The sequence below is a fragment of the Oncorhynchus gorbuscha genome, linkage group LG14, assembly GCF_021184085.1.
Source record: "Oncorhynchus gorbuscha isolate QuinsamMale2020 ecotype Even-year linkage group LG14, OgorEven_v1.0, whole genome shotgun sequence".
Taxonomy (NCBI): domain Eukaryota; kingdom Metazoa; phylum Chordata; class Actinopteri; order Salmoniformes; family Salmonidae; genus Oncorhynchus; species Oncorhynchus gorbuscha.
In genome coordinates this window covers 19,197,562-19,218,966 of record NC_060186.1, presented here as the reverse complement: position 1 = coordinate 19,218,966, position 21,405 = coordinate 19,197,562, and the positions used below count along the sequence as shown (strand labels likewise).

The window sequence follows — 21,405 nt, the reverse complement described above, 5'->3', positions numbered from 1 at the left end:
TGTAGCGGAGTTGTAGCACACACACTGACACACACACACGCACGCACGCACACACACACACACACACACACACACACACACACACACACACACACACACACACACACACACACACACACACACACACACACACACACACACACACACACACACGCACACACACACTGACTCACACACGCACTCTACTCTCAGCAGTGCTGTAGTAGACTTGTGATAAAAGCTCTGGGTTGGACTGGAGACGCTGATCAATGACTGACTGGGGGACTTGATGAGCTTTAGCTCCTCTCTTCGGTTGTCTATGTCTCTCTCTCCTTCTCTCTCTCTCTCGCTCTCTCTCTCTCTCTCTCTCTCTCTCTCTCTCTCTCTCTCTCTCTCTCTCTCTCTCTCTCTCTCTCTCTCTCTCTCTTGTTCTCTCTTCTCCTCCCCAACCCACCCCCCCTTCTCCCCCTCTCTTCTTCCAGGACAAGCTTGTTAACATCAGAGCAGGGGACATTAACAGGTCTCAATACGTATGATTATACTCCCATAAAAATACTTCCTTGTTTTTATTCTGCCTATAACTCTCTCTCAATGTTATTATTTCATTCTCTCTCTCTCTCTCTCTCTCTCTCTTGCTCCCTCTTCTCTTTCCCTCCCCCTCTCTCTATCTCTCTCTCTCTCTCTCTCTCTCTCTCTCTCTCTCTCTCTCTCTCTCTCTCTCTCATCTCTCTCACTTGCTATCTCTCTCTGTGTCCTGGTCCAACCCAGTGTCTGGTGAACCCATGTCACCTGTCATGAAGAGAGCAGAGAGTATAGGGAACAGAGGGAGGCCGGCTCCGGTCACGGCTCACATTCTGCTACTTTATTACCCTACATTAGGAATGTACTCTGGGGCCTTCTCACTGTTATTGTTGGGGGACTGTGTCTGAAGATCATAAGAAGCAGCACACAGTGAATTCATGTCTGTCCAAGCACTTAAAAACAGATTTCTGTTTTTGGTGTAAGGTATTTGAGTATATAGTCAGGGTGTGTGTATGTGTGTGTGTGGAGGGGGGGGGTGTAGGCCTATACCACTCCCTTACAATCCTTGTATGTTGCCAGTGACGTGTAACTATGGGAACGGAGGCTGCCAGCACATGTGTGACGATACGGATGTGGGGCCGGTTTGTGGCTGTCACCAGAAGTACGCACTGCACTCAGACAGCAAGACCTGCATCGGTGAGTGACAACAGACTGTACTTCATCTCTTTGAGTAGTTTCTGCCACAAACACACACACACAAACATACAGGCACACAAACTCACTTATGTAGCACGCACACACACACACACACACACACACACACACACACACACACACACACACACACACACACACACACACACACACACACACACACACACACACACACACACACACACACACACACACACACACACACACACACACACACACACACACACACAGAGAGAGAGAGAGAGGCACACACATTCTCCTCAATTTGTATACATAATAGTGTAGACTCTAAATTGACACACACATTTTACACTTTTGTTCAAGCAATCATCTTCCTCAATACTCTCAAATCATATACAGTACCAGTCAAAGGTTTGGACACACCTACTCATTCCAGGGTTTTTCTTTATTTGTTACTATTTACTACATTGTATAATAATAGTGAAGACATCAGAACTATGAAATAACACATATGGAGTCATGTAGTAACCATTATTTTATATTTGAGATTCTTCAAATTAGCCCTTTACCTTGATGACAGCTTTGCACACGCTTGGCATTCTCTCAACCAGCTTCATGAGGTAGTCACCTGGAATGCATTTCAATTAACAGGTGTGCCTTGTTAAAAGTTAATTTGTTGAATTTCTTTGCTTCTTACTGCGTTTAAGCCAATCAGTTGTGTCGTGACAAGGTAGGGGTGTATACAGAAGAAAACCCTATTTGGTAAAAGACCAAGTCCATATTATGGCAAGAACAGCTCAAATAAGCAAAGAGAAATGACAGTCCATCATTACTTTAAGACCTGCATGTCAGTCAATCCAGAAAATGTCAAGAACTTTGAATGTTTCCTCAAGTGCAGTCGCAAAAACCATCAAGTGCTATGATGAAACTGGCTCTCATGAGGACCGCCACAGGAAAGGAAGTCCCAGAGTTACCTCTGCTGCAGAGAATAAGTTCATTAGAGTTAACTGCACCTCAGATTTTAGCCCAAATAAATGCTTCACTGAGTTTAAGTAACAGACACATCTCAACATCAATTGTTCAGAGGAGACTGCGTGAATCAGGCCTTCATGTTCAAATTGCTGCTTTGTAACCACTACTAAAGGACACCAATAATAAGAAGAGACTTTCTGTGGCCAAGAAACACAACCAATTGACATTGGACCGGTGGAAATCTGTCCTTTGGTCTGATGAGTCCAAATGTGAGATGTTTGGTTCCAACTGCCTTGTCTTTGTGAGAGACAGAGTAGGTAAACTGATGACCTCTGCACGTGTGGTTCCCACCGTGAAGCATGAGGGGGGTGTTATGGTGTGGGCTGCTTTGCTTGTGACACTGTCTGTGACTTATTTAGAATTCAAGGCACACTTAACCAGCATGGCTACCACAACATTCTGCAGCAATACGCCATCCCATCTAGTTTGTGCTTAGTGGGACTGTCATTTTTTAAGGGCTATTTGACCAAGAAGGAGAGTGATGGAGTGCTGCATCAGATGACCTGGCCTCCGCAATCCCCCAACCTCAACCAAATTGAGATGGTTTGGGAGGAGTTGGACCGCATGGTGAAGGAAAAGCAGCCACAAAGTGCTCAGCATATGTGGGAACTCCTTCAAGACTGTTGGAAAAGCATTCCTCATGAAGCTGGTTGAGAGAATGCTTAGAGTGTGCAAAGCTGTCACCGAGGCAAAGAGTGGCTCCTTTGAAGAATCTCAAATATATTTTTATATGTTTGACACTTATTTGGCTACTACATGATTCCATATGTGTTATTTCTTCATTTTGATGTATTCAACATTATTCTACAAATGAAAAACCCTTGAATGAGTATGTGTCCAAACATTTGACTGGTACTGACACTCAGTGCACATTAGAGAACATATTCATCTTAAAGCTGTTATTTCTCATCTGTTTTGCAGTCGATGTCATAAATATGTGAGAGAAACTGGTGAGAAGGGCTTTGTGATGAGTTAACTTCACCCCTGAGCCCTCTCTCCCTACCCCGGCCTCATCTTATTTATACACTCACAACAAAAGACAGAGGGGGAGAGATTGAGCCACTGATACATTCAGAGAGAGAGAGACAGAGCAAGAGAGATGGACAGGATGAGAGAGAGAGCGTTAGAGAGTGCGCAGTAACATATATACATTTTCTAGATCATCAACCAACCTTAAATTGCATTCAAATGTTTATTTTTTTTCTTGCAAATATACACAGTCATGTGAGTAACTTGAAACTGTGAGTAATTGAATAGAGATGGAGGGCGACATTTTCGCCGTGCAAAAGAGCACAAATCTGTGTGAAAATACCGTAAACCTCATTATAATCTGGCAGTGTGATCCAATTATACATTTTTCTTCAACGATCTGTAATCCAGCTGCCAGATTATAATGAGTTTTACAGTATTTTTTGCACAGATCTGTGCTTTGTTGCACCCCGAAAATGTCGCCCGGAGTTTCACGATGACGATGGTGATTATTTCCTGTCTGGGGCCTGAAGACTGCTCACCCTGTTTTTGGAGATCGTGGCATGGGGAGAAGAGGGAGTAAAGAATTCTCCCCATCTAAATGTGTACTAAGAAAACAGTTTCCGGTGCATGTTGAAAATAGCTGATTTGCCATGTGACAGAGGAGAGTTGTATGATCAGTGTCTCATTCCTTTATGTGTTGCTCTCACTGGCTGTCTGTCTCTCTGTCTCTCTGTCTCTCTCTCTCTCTCTCTCTCTCTCTCTCTCTCTCTCTCTGTGTCTCTCTCTCAGTGTCTCTCTCTCTCTCTGTCTCTATCTCTCTCTCTCTCTCTCTCTCTCTGTCTCTCTCTTTCTCTTTCAATCACACAATTACACCTATACCTGTATGCACACTCCCAGATAAACACGCACTTTGACTGCCGACAGAGTAGTCAGTGTAGTAGTAGTGTGTTAACTTGTCAGGGAGTGAAAGGAGGAATAGAAGGGGTTTGGGGGTTTGATCCCTAGGTAGGGCGGTGGTGGAAACTGGAAAATGAATAGTTGAGAAGTCTCAGAAGTTGAAAAACACATTCATCATCTTCATTACCCTGGAAAACTAGCCAAGTCAATGTAACTCATGCCCATCACTAGGCCTGAAAGACGCCAGGCCTGCATGCCACTGTTTGCCAAATGGCTAACTTTTACTCCCGGCTGTCAATGTGGCCGTATCCCGCGGCTATGGTGGCTCCGAAGCTGAACAGAGAGGAAATGTTCATGATTTTTTTTCTGGGGGAATTTGCCTGAGATAAATGAGAGGTTCCAGGTAAGTGAAAGAGTTTCACAATTTTTTTTCTTTGCCTTCCTTCCAACGGAATCCAGTCCCACATTTGGCTCAGAAGTTTGGAAGCTTGGGCATACCAAATCTGATTTTTTTCTGCCTTTAAAAAAAATGCTCCAGTGTTTTTTGGGTGCACAGAGACGTTCCTGAACGTTCCGGAGTGTTCCGAAGGGAGCCTGGCGGTGTCTCTCTGTCTGTCTGTCTGTCTGTCTGTCTGTCCATAACGAGACAGTGATTTACAGACTCCCTTGTTTCTCCATAGCTCCTAAACAAGGTTTATCCCACCGATTTGCAAAATCCATGGCAGAAAGCAGATTGGCAGATACACAAACTCTTTTTCTTGTGTTACATTATGCCAGTTAGTCAAAGTCTGTACAGATGCCTCCAGAAGGAGTTAAATCATTTCTGGAGTTGACTAAGATCAGATGCATCTGAACACAATACCTCAGGTTACCCCAATTGGAGGCCCGCAGGCCAAATTTGTCCCACGGGTGGTTTTATTTGGCCCTAAAAGTTTTCAGAGCAAATTAAAAAATATATTATTATTATTATTTTATTTTTATTTTTTATTGTTAGACACAAATACTGTAAAATTGTAATTTAGCAAATCTGTTCTCAAGTATTCCCACGCATAATAGACGTGATTGCATACACATGTAAGCAATGTTTGAAATGATTGTTTTAGTCAAATATTATATCTGTTTGGGCTTCTTGCGGTCATTTTGCGGTCTACAAATTATTTGTAATTATGTTCCGGCATCACGAACATCCACTCAAGAAAAAAATTGGCTGTGGCAGAATTTAGTTGATGATGCCTGTTCTAACTGGAATTAAAACACACACACACACACACACACACACACACACACACACACACACACACACACACACACACACACACACACACACACACACACACACACACACACACACACACACAAACACAGGTCTTCTGTCATGTCACAAATAAACCCTTCTTCTGTGTGTTGTCATTCCTGCTGTGCTAGAACACTGGAGAAGCCCACTCTCTCTCCCCACAAACAGATCTCTACTGTACAGTATCATCAGTGCTGCGTTCTCACAGAACTGCCTTCATTTTGTGCCCATAACCTTTTCCTTTCCAGCCATGCGAGGAACAACGAAATCCACGAAAGAAGAGGAAGACCTCTGAAAGAATGAAAAACTCTGTTCTCCTTCTCCCTCTGTCCCGTGTCTTTTTCTCTCTGGCGAGAGGAAAGGCTCCTGGTCTGAGTGTCCCAACTGCTCTGTCACTGGGCCCACCTTTGACCCACCTTTGTGTAGTGCTGTCTCTGGTGATCCTCCTCTTTCTCCTCCTTCTCCTCTTCCTCCCTCCCTACCTCCTCCTGCTTTCTGGTGATAGTTACTGATTGCCTGTCTTGTCCATGTTCAAATTCAATTCAAAAAGGATTAAATCCTTACCTTAAAGGAATTAAGATTATTAAAGGGAATTGAATTAAAGACTGGGGGAACTAATAAAACAATGATACAGGATTAGAGTGAACATCTCAGTTGCAGCCTGATCTAACGTTACATAGAGCTACCCACCCAAACCAAAAACAAACATCACTCCAGACAACCCCCCCTCCAACCTGAAATATGCCCCCCTCCCCCTAACAGTACAACGGCCTCAACCAGCAAACAAAATCCTGTTACTGTGGCAACCCCCAAAACCCACGTCACCCCCTACCCATCAGCACCTCCCCCCTCATCCACCTGTAGAGACGGACCAGTAACCCTGCCTGTTTCTCAATAACACCTCCGTCATGCCGTCATCCCAGCCAGCCGCATGCATTCTCAATCTGACACGCTCTCCGTGTCTGTCAGGCCGTCCGTCTGTGCGTCCGTCTGTCCTCACCATACCTCTGTCACTAATCTACGCAGCCCTTCTGCCTGTCTGTGTTTTTGTCTGTCCGGCTGCATGGGAGATCCTACTGTTCTGCATTTTCCCTTTGATTTCCTTTTTGTTTTTATTCAGATTGGTATTTTCTTTCATTTTTTCCCTCCTTGAATTGCAGTAACATTAATAGCAACCAACACTTGTCCCCCTGTTTTCTTACAGTGCATCGTTACTGGTTACCGTTACTGTTCTCCTCTTAGCTGTAGTGTACTGCTGTGAATTCATTCCTCCGTCTCTTCAGTGATTATTTCCTGTGTAAGTTCTGCTCTCTCTCTAAACATCCCCCCTCAGAAGGCCTCCTCTAAATGGACCTTAGAACTGCTGATTCCTTAGCCCCTTAGGAGAGTCCTGGAGTCCTCTCTTCTCCTCCTCCTCACCCTTTCTTACACAACCACCCACTCACACACACACACACACACTTTCACACGCTCATACACACGTGCACGCACCCTCACACTCAAGCATGCACACACTCACAAGCGCTCCCACCCATACACCAGCACATAATTGCCCAGTCACCCATATACACACACACACAGGCATAAACACACACGCACATACATGCACACATTCATATACACACATGCACACACACACACCTAACCGGTAGTTGAGAGCCAGAAAGCCTCCATTCATTTGTGAACACTGCTTCAGAGAGTCCTTCACTTTGTCTACCAATCCTTCCCAAACTAACCGCCTGAGAAAGACCAGTAACGGGCCAAGCCAGGGGTGACCAGGGGGGGGCTTTAGTTACCCCTTCCTCCCCCCTCACCCAAAATCCCCCTCTGTAGGACTTTGTACATCAAAGACAGTCCTAGTTCTATTGTACTGAGTGGCAGTGCCCTGGCCAGCCCCCCCCCCCCCCCACCCCCAATTCAGTACTTCAGCGAGAGATGCTCATTCAGAGCCTAATGACTCTGACGTCCCAGTGAAAGACTCCCACTCTTCCCAAGGCCCAGTAGCGCTCATCACCACCCCAGCCCATCCATTCTAACGCAGTGGCTGCTAATGCATATCTGTGTTTCCTCAGCTGCATATCTGCATGTTCATCTTAACCATAACCCCGGGCTTTCCCTTCTCACCCCCATCTTAACCATAACCCCGGGCTTTCCCTTCTCACCCCCATCTTAACCATAACCCCCGGGCTTTCCCTCCTCACCCCCCCCCATCTTAACCATAACCCCGGGCTTTCCCTTCTCACCCCCCCCATCTTAACCATAACCCCGGGCTTTCCCTTCTCACCCCCCCAGCTTGGGAACATGGTTTCCAGTGTTGACTGTTAAAGCCAGTTGTGATGTGTTCCATAGACAAACAGGCAACCAGCGCTGCCCCCAGACGACCTCCTTCTCCTCTGTGCATGCCCTCTCCATCGCTCCCCCTTCCACTAGTCCCCAACCCCATTTATTTATGAGTGTTCCTCCTCCCGTTTACTTCTCCCATTGTGGCCCACGATGGGACGGGATTTCCTCTCTCTTCTTCTTCCCTTTTTCTCTCTCTCATCCCTTTCTTTCTTTCATTTTGTCATTCTGAAGTCCTTGTAGTTGCTCCCTCTCTCTGTCTGATCTGGTGGCTAGCATAGCCTCCTACCCGTTCTGTTGTCATCCTCACCCCCCTGCTTCTTACCCAACACTCATGCAGCTTGTCTTGGACATGTTTGCTCATCCTTCCCTCTACTCCTCCTTCCTTTCCTCCTCCCCCTCTTCCTCCTTTTCGGATGTGAGGGAACCATTGCTGAGTGTGTGTGGCCGTTTGATATGGAAGACAGAAACAGCAACGGCTACAACAACCAACTCCCCCACAACCCCCCTAAATTATATTTTTATTTGAACTGCTATTTTTGTCCCCTACCCCCACCCTTACCCTCATTTCAACTTATTTCGTTTGTTTTTTTGCTATCTGAGACTTTTGGATTTGTTTTTGGGATTAACACTCTAACAGGGATTTTGGCGCCTTTTTCATGGCTTCTTGCTTCTTGGCTTTGGTTTTGCTCACACGCCAAGAGGGGCTGACTTGACTTGACGTCTCGGGCGGCAGCGGGCGGTGGACATTGGGCTTCTCATTAACCTTACTGCTCACTGTTTGTCACTTGTGTTTTAGAGAGAGATGAGGCTGCAATTGAGAGCTCTGAGTTCAATGCCACGTCAATAGCTGATGTGGACAAGCGGGTGAAACGGCGGCTACTTATGGGTAACTCTTTTCTTCCTCTTTCTATGTGTTGCCATGGCGCTTGTGCTTGTATCTCCCTTCTCTCTCTCTCTCTCTCTCTGTTAAATACATTTGTATTTTTATGAGTCCTTGGTACCCTCTATGTCCACCCTCAAGGTCCCAGCCTGTTGGTAAACTTCTCCAACCCTGCTCCCACCTCTCCCCATCGCCCGTCTCCCACAGTAACTAACAGTTACCCCTATAGGCAGCTACACATCCCTCCAAAGATTAGACTGGTGGTCAGGCACCTCTCCTCAGGTACTGCAGAGTCTTTACACATAACGGAAAGTTAATGGTCAACGAATAAGGTCTTGAAGAACACTGGACCATTTTGACACGGTTTCATGTTCACTAATTTAGGCGAAAATCTTCCTGTAATATCTGAAACACCCTCAGTCCTTCCTTCCCCCTCCCCATGCTGATACTCATGGCTTGGAGGGGAACTGTATACGAGGAGCCGGTCCATCCCATTATATCTTTGGCATTGCCGTGGAGAACATGAGAGCAAGTATCTTTGAAGGGTCTCTATCAGCAGAGTCTCTTTGGATGACATAGCGCTTCATTCAATCAAATCCACCATCTGGAAGTCTCCGGGTGAAGACAAATCATCGAACTTATGTTGGGAGAATGTCTTTTGGATTCATTTATTCAACAAACTCTACTGCAGTGCTTGCCTTGCCTTCTTCCAGATAGCGGGTTTGATTGAACAGACACCGAAGTCTTTAATATTGGTGACCTTTAACTTCCCATCCATCCTATGGCATGGTTTCCATCTCAGTCCCCTTGGCCAACGTGTCCCATCCATCCAACATATCAAGGGATGTCTTTCATCCTTCACAGTTCATTATCACCATATGCCCCTCATCTTCCTGTTTCAGACTGCCACCCTTCCTCAAGGGATGTCTTTCAGAGGGCCCTTCACAGTTCATTATCACCATATGCCCCTCGCCATCTTCCTGTTTCAGACTGCCACCCTGGGATGTCTTTCAGAGGGCCCTTCACAGTTCATTATCACCATATGCCCCTCGCCATCTTCCTGTTTCAGACTGCCACCCTACTCCTCAAGGGATGTCTTTCAGAGGGCCCTTCACAGTTCATTATCACCATATGCCCCTCGCCATCTTCCTGTTTCAGACTGCCACCCTACTCCTCAGGTATGCACTCGTTTGGCCTACAGTACTTGCATTCCAAGTGAGCATTATCACTCAAACAGCCACATCGTGGCATAAAGAGCCCGTCGATGAGAGACAGGCTCCAGATACTGTATCTACACTGTAGGTTCATCAACGGATGACTCAGTCAATTAGTATAAAACAAATTAAATGAATGCACAAATGAATAAAAGCGTGAATAGAATATCCCTTTCCCGACTCAGTGGAGGAAGATGCATCCCTTCAACAGTCGTGACTGACTGTTGAACGGGAATCACTCCACAGGGTTGGTGAGAAGGGACAAACGACATGGTTCTCAGACAATGTATGCCAATCAACTCCTAGATGACACCGTTCTGTACATAGTCTGTCCCTGTGACCCTTTCTTTTCCCTCTTTCAGACCTCGAACCCCCTGTGAAGTTCCACCTGACTGTTAAAGTGTGGTTTCAATATTTCTCCCTTGAATGGAAATATCTCAACTAATCTGGACTAACCACTAAACCAGACTAAATGCGTGAACCCCCACTAATATCTAACTAAAACTGCACTTCCTTAAACCTGGGAGCCTCGAGGCAGCGTTTCCATCTTGGTTTCTTATGGTTCTGTTTCCTTTATTTTACATGATTTTGTTTTCAAAGGCAGAAATGGATCCTGTACAATGTACGTTGTTTACCAGCATGGAGACTTAAATCAGTCAGACATTCAGACATCCTGAGCTTGTATATACTGTTACTGTTATGGAATGGTGCCTGCAGGTTTCTCCCATACAGAGGCAGATCTTACTTCAACAGGTGACGACATTGGCCTGTAAATTGGGGGGGGCGGGGGAGACAAAACTCCACCTATTTCCTCTAAAAGTGAACTTTTCCATCCTTCTCATCTTTCATCAGTTGAGGAATCTTTCCCCTGCCTGACTCAGTCCTGTTGTTTTCATACCTGATGATGTCACTGTTGATGCTCCGCCCCTTCATTCCAACACTGTCTATAACCCCCAGCTCTCATTTATATGACCTGTGTTATTGAGATGTTTTTAATCCCAACTTTTTTATTTGCAGTTTCCTTTTATACTTTACAGGTCTGATTAGTCTGATTGCCATGGAGACTATGGAAGTCTTTAGAGCAGCCCTGAACGTCTGTTAGATTTGACACTGTGCTCCATGCCTGCTTTGACACACAGCGTTCCCGACTCTCTCTGTGCATCTGCTGCTGCGTCACTGGAGTTCTAGCACAGAAAAAGCCAGGTCTTGTCAAAGTTCTACTCATTTAGGATTAAACCAGCGTGTGCTGGACACTTGATGAGGCTGGGTGTGAGAGCGGGAGAGAGAGAGTGTAGTGCTATAGCTACACAGACATCGGCTGCTGAGGAGTCCAAGTAAACCACTCACCTAGGACAGATGAGCTGAGCTGGGCGTGTGTGTGTGTGTATGGATAGCGTGATTTCAGGACGGGGGCAGCGCTGACAGCTGGATTAGGTGCCCATGACAACAGTGAAGGGGGATCCTGTTAGCTAGGCCCTGCTGAAAGACGATCGTGCCCCTACAGCTCAGTCAGTATGTGTGTGGAGGGTTGATGAGACTTGGCATGATGCTTAATAAAGCACAACCACTCCTCTTTTCTCATGACTCCCTCTTAATCAATAGAACATGTGTCTTACTGAGAGAGAGAGAGAGAGAGAGAGAGAGAGAGAGAGAGAGAGAGAGAGAGAGAGAGAGAGAGAGAGAGAGAGAGAGAGAGAGAGAGAGAGAGAGAGAGAGGAGAGAGCGAGAGGGCTTGCATGGAGATTTGCCTGGTCAGCATGTCTGTGTGTGTGAGGAGTATGAGGTACGTTTGTGTGTGTGTGTGTGTGCACCCACTCTCTACCTCTTCACTCCTGACGCCAGCAGAGCAGATCAGTCAAGTCTGCCCAGAGCATGTGTGAGCATGGCAGGGGTGGATGAGAGGAGAGAGAGACAGACAGAGAAACAGTGAGATGGAGGGGTGTGATGATGGGGGTATTTGGTGGGCAAGTCAGGGGTGTCTCTGTTGATTTGTACTGGCTCTCAGCCAACACACCACTGGCCCTGCTGCCGCTGCTCACACAAACAAGACAGACAAGTAATCTTCATCTGTCACCACGGAGATGAGAGCTGGTTCCCTTGAACGGGTCCCTCCAACCGTCAATCTCCCCCAGAATGTCTCCCACGGAAACTCCCCCAATCCCCCACTGCCCTTTACAAAAAATAGGTGTTACCCTGTCCACCTTCCTCTCAGCTTCAGCATGTTGAAATTGAGACACAGGGAAGTGGAAAGGATGGTTGTGAATAGAAGAGCGTTAGCCTTTGTAGCGTAGTTGCAATACAGTGTGCATGAGACAGAAACATTCAGGGGTGGGAGAGGGGAGGGGGTTCAGAGGGGCTGTTCGGGGGTAGGCTTTGCATGTCCAGTACATCAATCAGAGTGTGTTTGGGCGGGCGGCGGGTCTGTGTTCCTGTGTGCAGCCTCTTGCCCTGGGGGTGGGCAGGCCTGGCTCATCAGAGGAGGAGAGGGGCTCTGAGCAGGACTCACGCTAAGCTAATTATAGGGCCCATTGCCTTCAGTAGTATAAATCAGTCTGACCCATTATCAGCCCCATGCACACACACACACACACACACACACACACACACACACACACACACACACACACACACACACACACACACACACACACACACACACACACACACACACACACACACACACACACACACACACACACACCTGAGTGGGACGTTTGCAGGGATCCACTGCCATACCCTACAGCACCCATCAGACAAGCTACACTATATATACAAAAGTATGTGGACACCCCTTCAACTTAGTGGATTCAGCTATTTCAACCACACCCATTGCTGACAGGTGTATATAATCAAGCACACAGCCATGCAATCTCCATAGACAAACATTGACAATGGAATGGCCTTACTGTGGCACCGTTTTAGAATGACACCTTTCCAACAAGTCAGTTCGTCACATTTCTGCCCTGCTAGAGCTGCCCCGGTCAACTGTAAGTGCTGTTATTGTGAAGTGGAAACGTCTAGGAGCAACAATGTCTCAGCCGTGAAGTGGTAGGCCTCACAAGCTCACAGAACAGGACCGTTGAGTAGCGTGTACAATTCGTCTGTCCTCGGTTGCAACACTCACTACCGAGTTCCAGACTGCTTCTGGAAGTAACGTCAGCACCAGAACTGTTCATCAGGAGCTTCATGAGATGGGTTTCCATGGCCGAGCATCTGCACACAAGCCTAAGATCACCATACGCAACGCCAAGCGTCGGCTGGAGTGGTGTAAAGTTTGCTGCCATTGGACCGTGGAGCTTTGGAAACGCGTTCTCTGGAGTGATGAATCACACTTCACCATCTGGCAGTCCGACGGACAAATCTGTGTTTGGCGGATTCCAGAAGAACGCTACCTGCCACAATGTGCCAACTGTAGAGTTTGGTGGAGGAGGAATAATGGACTGGGGCTGTTTTTCATGGTTCGGGCTAAGGCCCCTTAGTTCCAGTGAAGGGAAATCCTAACGCAACAGTATACAATGACATTCTAGACGATTCTGTGCTTCCAACTTTGTGGCAACAGTTTGGGGAAGGCCCTTTCCTGTTTCAGCATGACAATGCCCCCGTGCACAAAATGAAGTCCATACAGAAATCGAACATCTTTGAGATGAATTAGAACGCCGACTGTGAGCCAGGCCTAATCGCCCAACACCAGTGCCCAACCTCACTAATGCTGTTGTGGCTGAGTGGAAGCAAGTTCCCACAGCAATGTTCCAACATCTAGTGCAAATCCTTCCCAGAAGAGTGGAGGCTGTTATAGCAGCAAAGGGGGGACCAACTCCATATTATTGACCATGATTTTGGAATGACATGTTCGACGACCAGGTGGTCATGTAGTTTACCAGGAAGATAGAGTATCTCTCCTTCTCCTATTCCCTCTGTGTTTTCCTGTTCTGGGAATTAGGTTCAGTATCCCAAAACGTTATCTGCAGTTCTATGAAACACACCAGCAGCCTCATTGAAGTAGAGCCATTTTGCCACTGACAGCTTCCCTGTGTTGGTAGAATCTGGCCACCATGCTGGCTCTCACAGCACCCACCTGCCGTTTGGTTTTGCTGCAAACAGACGGCCATGTTGGATCAGCCCGCTGATGAGATGCCGTCAGTCCGTGACACTACACTCATTGACAGTATTATGCTAATGCTGTGACCTCTAGAGCAGGGCATGTTAGCTAGCCACTCTGAAAGGGTTTATCCTCTTCCCTCCTCCCTTAAAGCAGGCACAGAACCTCTTTGCATTTATTGAGCTGGAAATAGATGCCAGAGAGACAAGTCCATGTCCAAATAGCCAGAGCCATTTCAGCGTCTGCTGTCACCTTTAAAGGGATAGTTTGGGATTTTGGCTGAACTCGTGGATACCATTTTTTATGCCTCTGTGTCCAGTATGAAGGAAGTTAGAGGTAGTTTTGCGAGCCAATGCTAACTAGCATTATCACTAGCTGTACCCAAAGACTTCCAGTCTTTGTGCTGAGCTAGTTAGCCTTGCTCTCGAAACTACCTCTGAACTTCCTTCATACAGGACGCAGAGACATAAAAATGGTATCCACGAGTTTGGGGAAGTAGATGAACTATCCCTTTAGCTAAGCACAGTCAACTGAGTTTTTTCCAGGACATATCAGAAGCCTGCCAGACCCAAGTAGTTTTAATCTGAAACTGTTCTTTATTAAATATTGTAGCCTATTATTGAGCCCCGTTCTAATAGCAGTGTACCGTTTCACCGTCCTCAGCCGTTTCTGACACCCATTGGGGATTAGTGAGCTCAGCTTTCCTATAGCAACATTGGGCTGTGCAGGTAAAGTGGAGATGCCATTAGGTGCTGTTTGTTTTGGGATTAGCTCAGGCAATATTCACAAGTCAGAGCAAACCTTATCTTGGCCACATACAAGAACATTTTTCCTGGAGTCAAAATATACACATTCGGTCCTAAGTACTACTACTCGATCCCACCACCACTTATAGACTCTCGTGTTTTCTCTACTTCACCTTCAGTATCGTTTTTGACTCAATGTTTTCTTGACGTTTTTTTGGAAACAGGGCTTTCCTGTCTTAACTCGGCTACTGAGTTCCTCTCCTTTATCAACTCATGTTGCCCATTAATCTCTTGTTTGTGTTTTGTAGAAATCTGTGAGTCCTGAGTATGAGTTTATAGTCGGTCTGTGACATGTTTATGAACCGTCAATGAAATTCCAACTGTGTACCGTCTCATAACCTGTCACTGGTCTGATGGACAACCACAATGTCTTGACACGTGCTTAGTATCGTGGGAATGAAGTCTGAATGGGTATGGAGAAAAAGCAATATGCCCTGAATACACGACGTCACCCTGTTGTGTATTTCCCCATTGTATGCAGCCTCTTCTCAACCCACCTGTCATATCTTCACTGTCTACTATTTCTCTCTTTAGACTCCGTTCTGCTCTTTAGATATGCGTGCCAGTCAGTAGGTTAACACCCCTCCCCTGCCCCCCGCCCCCCCCGCCTCTCTTTTCTCCCACTGTATATTTTTGTTTTACCCAGAAACCTGTGCGGTGAACAATGGCGGCTGTGACCGGACCTGCAAGGACACGGCTACAGGGGTCCGCTGCAGCTGCCCCGTGGGATTCACCCTGCAGCCAGACGGCAAGACCTGCAAAGGTCAGTGTATAGGTGTGTCCGTGTGGCCCTACTGTCCCCTACGGCTCTCCTCTATCTTCTTCACTTCACCCTCTCTCTCTCTCTCTCTCTCTCTCCCTCTCTCTCTCTCTCTCTCTCTCTCTCTCTCTCTCTCTCTCTCTCTCTCTCTCTCTCTCTCTCTCTCTCTATGTGACGAGAGGCTTTTACTCATGCCTTGATAGCACCCAACCCTTTAGTGTGCTCATCTTAAGAACACACTGCTAGTGCTGTTAACAATGGAGGCACATTCCGTATCAGCACTCAACCGTATTTGGCAAATGTAACGCAATATGGGCAAGTGATGTGGTATTGAACGGTATTGAGTTGAGAGGATCCTTTGCGGAGGTGGTCCAGGGGTCTGGTGGTCCAGGGGTCTGGTGGTCCAGGGGTCTGGTATCTGTGGCTGGTATGAGTGGTATCTGAGTGATCTTGGGCCAAGACCAACCAACCCTGCGGCACAAAGTTCACTTCCCCTCCTCGCATGGAGGAGAGGGAGACTCCGGTCTCCAGCGCGGTCACTGGCAGTGCTGCTGTTGTTGTTGATGTTGCCGCCAAACGCTTCCACTTCCCAAATTCCGCCTGTGACATCAAAGACGGCGACCCAGGCTCTACCGGGCTGCCACACAGTCACAGCGAAAGGGACCTTTTTCTAGCAGATAGTTGATTTAGGCTTGTCCCTAAACAAACAGGGCCGTTGATGGTTCTGACCCCAGGGTCACCCAAACGGAAAATACAGTGGTTCATGTGGAGCGGTGTTGTTTGTTTCAGGGATCATTGATATGTCTGAGGAACAGCGACGAACAGCGACACTGTGGTCTGTCTTGCATGAGACACACTTGGGTGCATCTCAAGCGGATAGTGGCTACTTTCTCTCCTCATCTCCTAATCTCCTTTCCTTCATCTGCACTAATCAGAAAGAAGAGACTGGGGAAGAGAAAACAAAAGGCCTGAGAGTTTTCCTCGGGCTGTTGAGTTGAGTTGGTTCACATCAGAACAGTTGAAGAAGAACTACACTGAGGATGTGGGGAGGGCTGTTACATCGCTGCTCAACCTATTCTGCCAACATGTGACAAGACATGTTTGAGGAGGGGAGCTGCTGTAGGAGTCGCCATAGCAATGACTTGTAGGTTACATGGCGGCGACTCTCTATGTCCAATGTCATGTGTGTGTGTGTGTGTGTGTGTGTGTGTGTGTGTGTGTGTGTGTGTGTGTGTGTGTGTGTGTGTGTGTGTGTGTGTGTGTGTGTGTGTGTGTGTGTGTGTGTGTGTGTGTGTGTGTGTGTGTGTGTGTGTGTGTGTGTGTGTGTGTGTACCTGTGTGTACCTGTGTGTACCTGTGTGTACCTATGTGTACCTATGTGTACCTGTGTGTACCTGTGTGTACCTGTGTGTACCTGTGTGTACCTGTGTGTGTGTGTATTTCGTGTCAAGAAGTTTGAGAATGTGCCATGTAAGTGTGAAATACTGGAGCCGGGGCTGTCTGGCTGGCAGGCAGACGACGCGACTTCAAACTTTCAGCTGTTTGAACAGTGAGGCCCACGCTGCACTGTCTCTCTCTTTTCCTCTCACACACATATAGTACACACACACACACAGACTCACACAGACTCATACAGCGCCACCCAGCTGTATAGTGGGGAGACACAAAATAGGGTGCTAACAGAGAACATTACCACCTACCACCATCCATCATATCTCCAGCATAGAGAATGGGCACCATCCATCTCCACCATCCATCATATCTCCAACATAGAGAATGGGCACCATCCATCTCCACCATCCATCATATCTCCAGCATAGAGAATGGGCACCATCCATCTCCACCATCCATCATATCTCCAACATAGAGAATAGGCACCATCCATCTCCACCATCCATCATATCTCCAGCATAGAGAATGGGCACCATCCATCTCCACCATCCATCATATCTCCAGCATGGAGAATAGGCACCATCCATCTCCACCATCCATCATATCTCCAGCATAGAGAATGGGCACCATCCATCATATCTCCAGCATAGAGAATAGGCACCATCTCCACCATCCATCATATCTCCAGCATAGAGAATGGGCACCATCCATCTCCACCATCCATCATATCTCCAGCATAGAGAATAGGCACCATCCATCTCCACCATCCATCATATCTCCAGCATGGAGAATAGGCACCATCCATCTCCACCATCCATCATATCTCCAGCATAGAGAATAGGCACCATCCATCATATCTCCAGCATAGAGAATAGGCATATCGTTCATTCTCAGTTGTCATGTCAGCTCTTTAGTTAGAGTGAGGCAGAGCATGGGGACAGTTTTGTTTGGACATGTTATATCAGTGGCACCATAATGGCCAATGAAACCAGTTGATCATGATATATCGTAGAATCCTCTATGGCAACACCATTGTCTGCTAACGAGGTTAGCTGTGACTGGAAGGGTCCAGCCCTGCATTGGATGCAGTGTGAGAAAACATCTAGTCTCTCTGTCGCTCCAATGTCAAGTTCAAACCCCAGCAGCTTGTGTGAACAACTTCCACTCCCATCTGTCTCCCATCTGTCTCCCGTCTGTCTCCCGTCTGTCTCCCGTCTGTGTCCCGTCTGTCTCCCGTCTGTCTCCCGTCTGTCTCCTGTCTGTCTCCTGTCTGTCTCCCGTCTGCCATTGATTTGTGAGCTTAACAGGACAACCAAGCCTTTATGGTGCAGGAAAACGCTGTGTTTTCCGGGGGCCAGTTGAGTGGAGAAGATGGATAGGGCTGCAGTCCAGCTGTGTACCGCCCAGATAATGTGGCTGAGTTAGGCCCCGGGGCTCCATAAATCCACCAGTGATTGACCTGATCTGAGCTGGAGCTGAGAGACACATCCATCACCCATCACCATCCATCAGCTGGGCATGAAGGGGTGGAGGGATGGACCAGGAAAACATGGAGAGAGCCATCTGCCACTGACTGCAAACACACACACACACACACACACACACACACACACACACACACACACACACACACACACACACACACACACACACACACACACACACACACATACACACACACACACACACACACACACACACACACACACACACACACACACACACACACACACACACACACACACTTACATGATAGACATGCACATGCAGGCACGGTGCATATACACACATGTGCATGCACGCACAAGTTAACCATACACTAGTCAACAATCAATACACACATCCACTCTGACTACACATCCACACTGACTACACACAAAAGCACATACTCAAACATATCAGGAAGGGAAACTATAAACTCTGAACTCCTCTCCAGTCTCCACCCAGCCAGCATTACTTCTGGATCGTCTCCCACTGAGCCTAGTCAGTCAGCCAGGGGTTTTATTGATCAAGACATTTTATTCAGACCACCTGTCCCACCTTGTCGCCATGCTGCCCCCTGCCTGGACCAAATCGTTCTGTAACCTTGGTAACAGCACACACAGATCTGTAACAGGTTAAATGGGCTGACAGGGTCTTGGCTAAGCTAGCTGATATCACAGCTGAGCTGACCACAGGAGTGTAGTGTGTGACTGTGCTCTAATGTTGAATACTGAAGATAGTCATGTGTTATAGCATACCGGGTTGTGCCAGTGGTGTGTTGTAACGTGCAGATAGGCCCAGGGGGTAGAGGTGTTTTTATAGCATAGAGATAGTAGGTAGTGATGTGTTGTTAATGTAGATAGAGTATTGTAGACAGCAGTTTGTGGTTTTGTGGGGTTAGTAGTTAGCTGGGAGGTAAATGTCATGCTGTGAGGTACTGTAGACAGAGCCCTCTGTCTCTCTGCTCTGTCTCTCTGTGTGCCAGACCCTGTGGGACCTGCACCATCCTACCCCCCCCCCCCCTAACATAATCATTTCAATATAAACTATTTAGGGCATGTTTAAATCCCAGGCGTCTGATAAACAGCCTTTCATCTGTGCTGACAGACGAGACGGTTCCCTAACTCCACGATGACAGACGCGCCAATGGAAGGAGGCGTTTTTATCACAGGGCTCTCCTGCGGACGGAGGGAGAGACGGAGGGAAGAGAGGGAGAGGCGGAGGAAGAAAGGGAGAAGAAAAGTGATTTTGTGAACAGTTTCCAGATGTTTGATTAGAAGGTGCGTGTCGGTGGGTGGATGAGTTTGTGTGTGTGTGTGTGTGTGTATGTGTGTGTGTGTGTGTGTGTGTGTGTGTGTGTGTGTGTGTGTGTGTGTGTGTGTGTGTGTGTGTGTGTGTGTGTGTGTGTGTGTGTGTGTGTGTGTGTGTGTGTGAGTGTGTGAGTGTGTGAGTGTGTGAGTGTGTGAGTGTGTGAGTGTGTGAGTGTGTGAGTGAGTGAGTGAGTGAGTGAGTGAGTGAGTGTGTGTGTGTGTGTGTCGGTGCAGGGAGACTGAGCTGCTCAGTTGTACAGTGTGTGTATGGGCACCTGAGACACGTCTTCACTGGCCTGCATTCCTCTCCCCAGTACCAGCGAAAGCCTGAACACACACACACACACATCCAGTAATCCAATCAAAGAGCCATTACAGGAGTCACTTAACACAGACAAGGACAAACCAGGTGATAGGCTACAAGCTCGTTGGTTTATAAGGGGACATACTTTATGTTGCTCAGCTAATCTCAGTAAATTAACTGTATCATAGTCAGCAACACCTTTGATTCTCACCCTCACCTTCCCGCCTACCGCTCCCACTAGCTTTATTGTCATAGCTTCACTATCACTTTGTGCCCTCAAAAGACTGGAAGCTACTGTACGGAGTCGCTTCCCCATAAACTCCTCCTCTAGCCCCACTCGTCCAGACAGAAAGCCTCCAGAAAGTGCCAACGCTCTCAACAGCCCACGGTATTAACATGTCAGGCCCAGTAATCTCCACAATAACACTCCTATCTCCATCACCTTACATGACTCTGGCCCAGCTCCGGCCCTCAACCGTTCCGGCTCTCCCTCCGTCAGGCCGGCGTCGGCCCTGCCTGCTGTTTTATTTTACTGTTGTGTTGCTCTTTACAGGAGTTGCTCTTGGCCCAGATGTGGCCCATAGAGCCTCTGTTATTAGACGGAGGAGAGTCTTTAGGGACAAAGCAAACAGAGCGGGCCGTTTAAGTCCTCTGATAAATACCCGGCCGGCTCTGGCCCGAGCCGCCCGTCGTCTCCCAAATTAGCAGCCTGAGGTGGTCACACTGAGGTAAACTCTGCTTTTTATGAACAGTAGATCCCCCCTTCTCCCGTCCCCAAATTATTTGGACAGGTTCGGGTTTCCACAAATGTATTACATTTAATTGCTTTTTACTGTAAATATTTTGTAAAACTACACAGTTTCCCCGAGGCGCGTACCAAGGCTACCCGAGCGCTCAGAGATAAGCCTGCAGCAGCAGCCAAAGAGCTTCCACATTCCTCATCTCTCTCTCACTCACTCTCTCTCCAATGGCTGCAGTTCATGTTACAATACAACCTTTATTTCTTCTTCTCTTTCTTTATTTCTGTCTTGTTTGCTGCCTCTCCCTCTTTCCGTTCTCCATCTACTATGCTTCTACACCTGCATTGCTTGCTGTTCGGGGTTTTAGGCTGGGTTTCTGTACAGCACTTTGTGACATCAGCTGATGTACGAAGAATTTTATAAATACATATGATTGATTGATTGATACTATCTTTGTCTTTTGAGAGGACTATTATCGACTCAGAAGCATCTTATGCAACAACGACCTTCCAGTTGATCCCTCTGAGTTTTACTTACTGTATTGAGGTCGAGGGCCAGAGGTCAACGTTCAGCCATATTCTCATTTACCGGTCTATTATTTATCCTACACTGTTGTTAATTACAAACAATCCTAATCATCTGTTGAACCCTGATGTTAGCCCTTCCCATTTGGCTCTCAGCCTTCCCAGCAGCAGCAGTGTGCCC

The 21,405-nt window shown here is 47.2% G+C and overlaps 1 protein-coding gene across 5 annotated transcripts in view; it reads left to right on the top strand.

The window, feature by feature from the left end:
- The window catches only part of scube1 (signal peptide, CUB domain, EGF-like 1), a 184,672-nt gene that overhangs the window by 128,179 nt on the left and 35,088 nt on the right, over positions 1 to 21,405 (top strand). For 2 of the 5 annotated variants that reach the window (XM_046297392.1, XM_046297391.1), the window contains exons 6-9: positions 1,081 to 1,197; positions 3,629 to 3,682; positions 8,511 to 8,600; positions 15,360 to 15,476. In XM_046297392.1, the coding sequence (XP_046153348.1) occupies positions 1,081 to 1,197; positions 3,629 to 3,682; positions 8,511 to 8,600; positions 15,360 to 15,476 (378 nt within the window). The remainder of the gene's footprint in view (positions 1 to 1,080; positions 1,198 to 3,628; positions 3,683 to 8,510; positions 8,601 to 15,359; positions 15,477 to 21,405) is intronic. The other 3 variants (XM_046297396.1, XM_046297395.1, XM_046297394.1) reach the window with 2 other exon arrangements.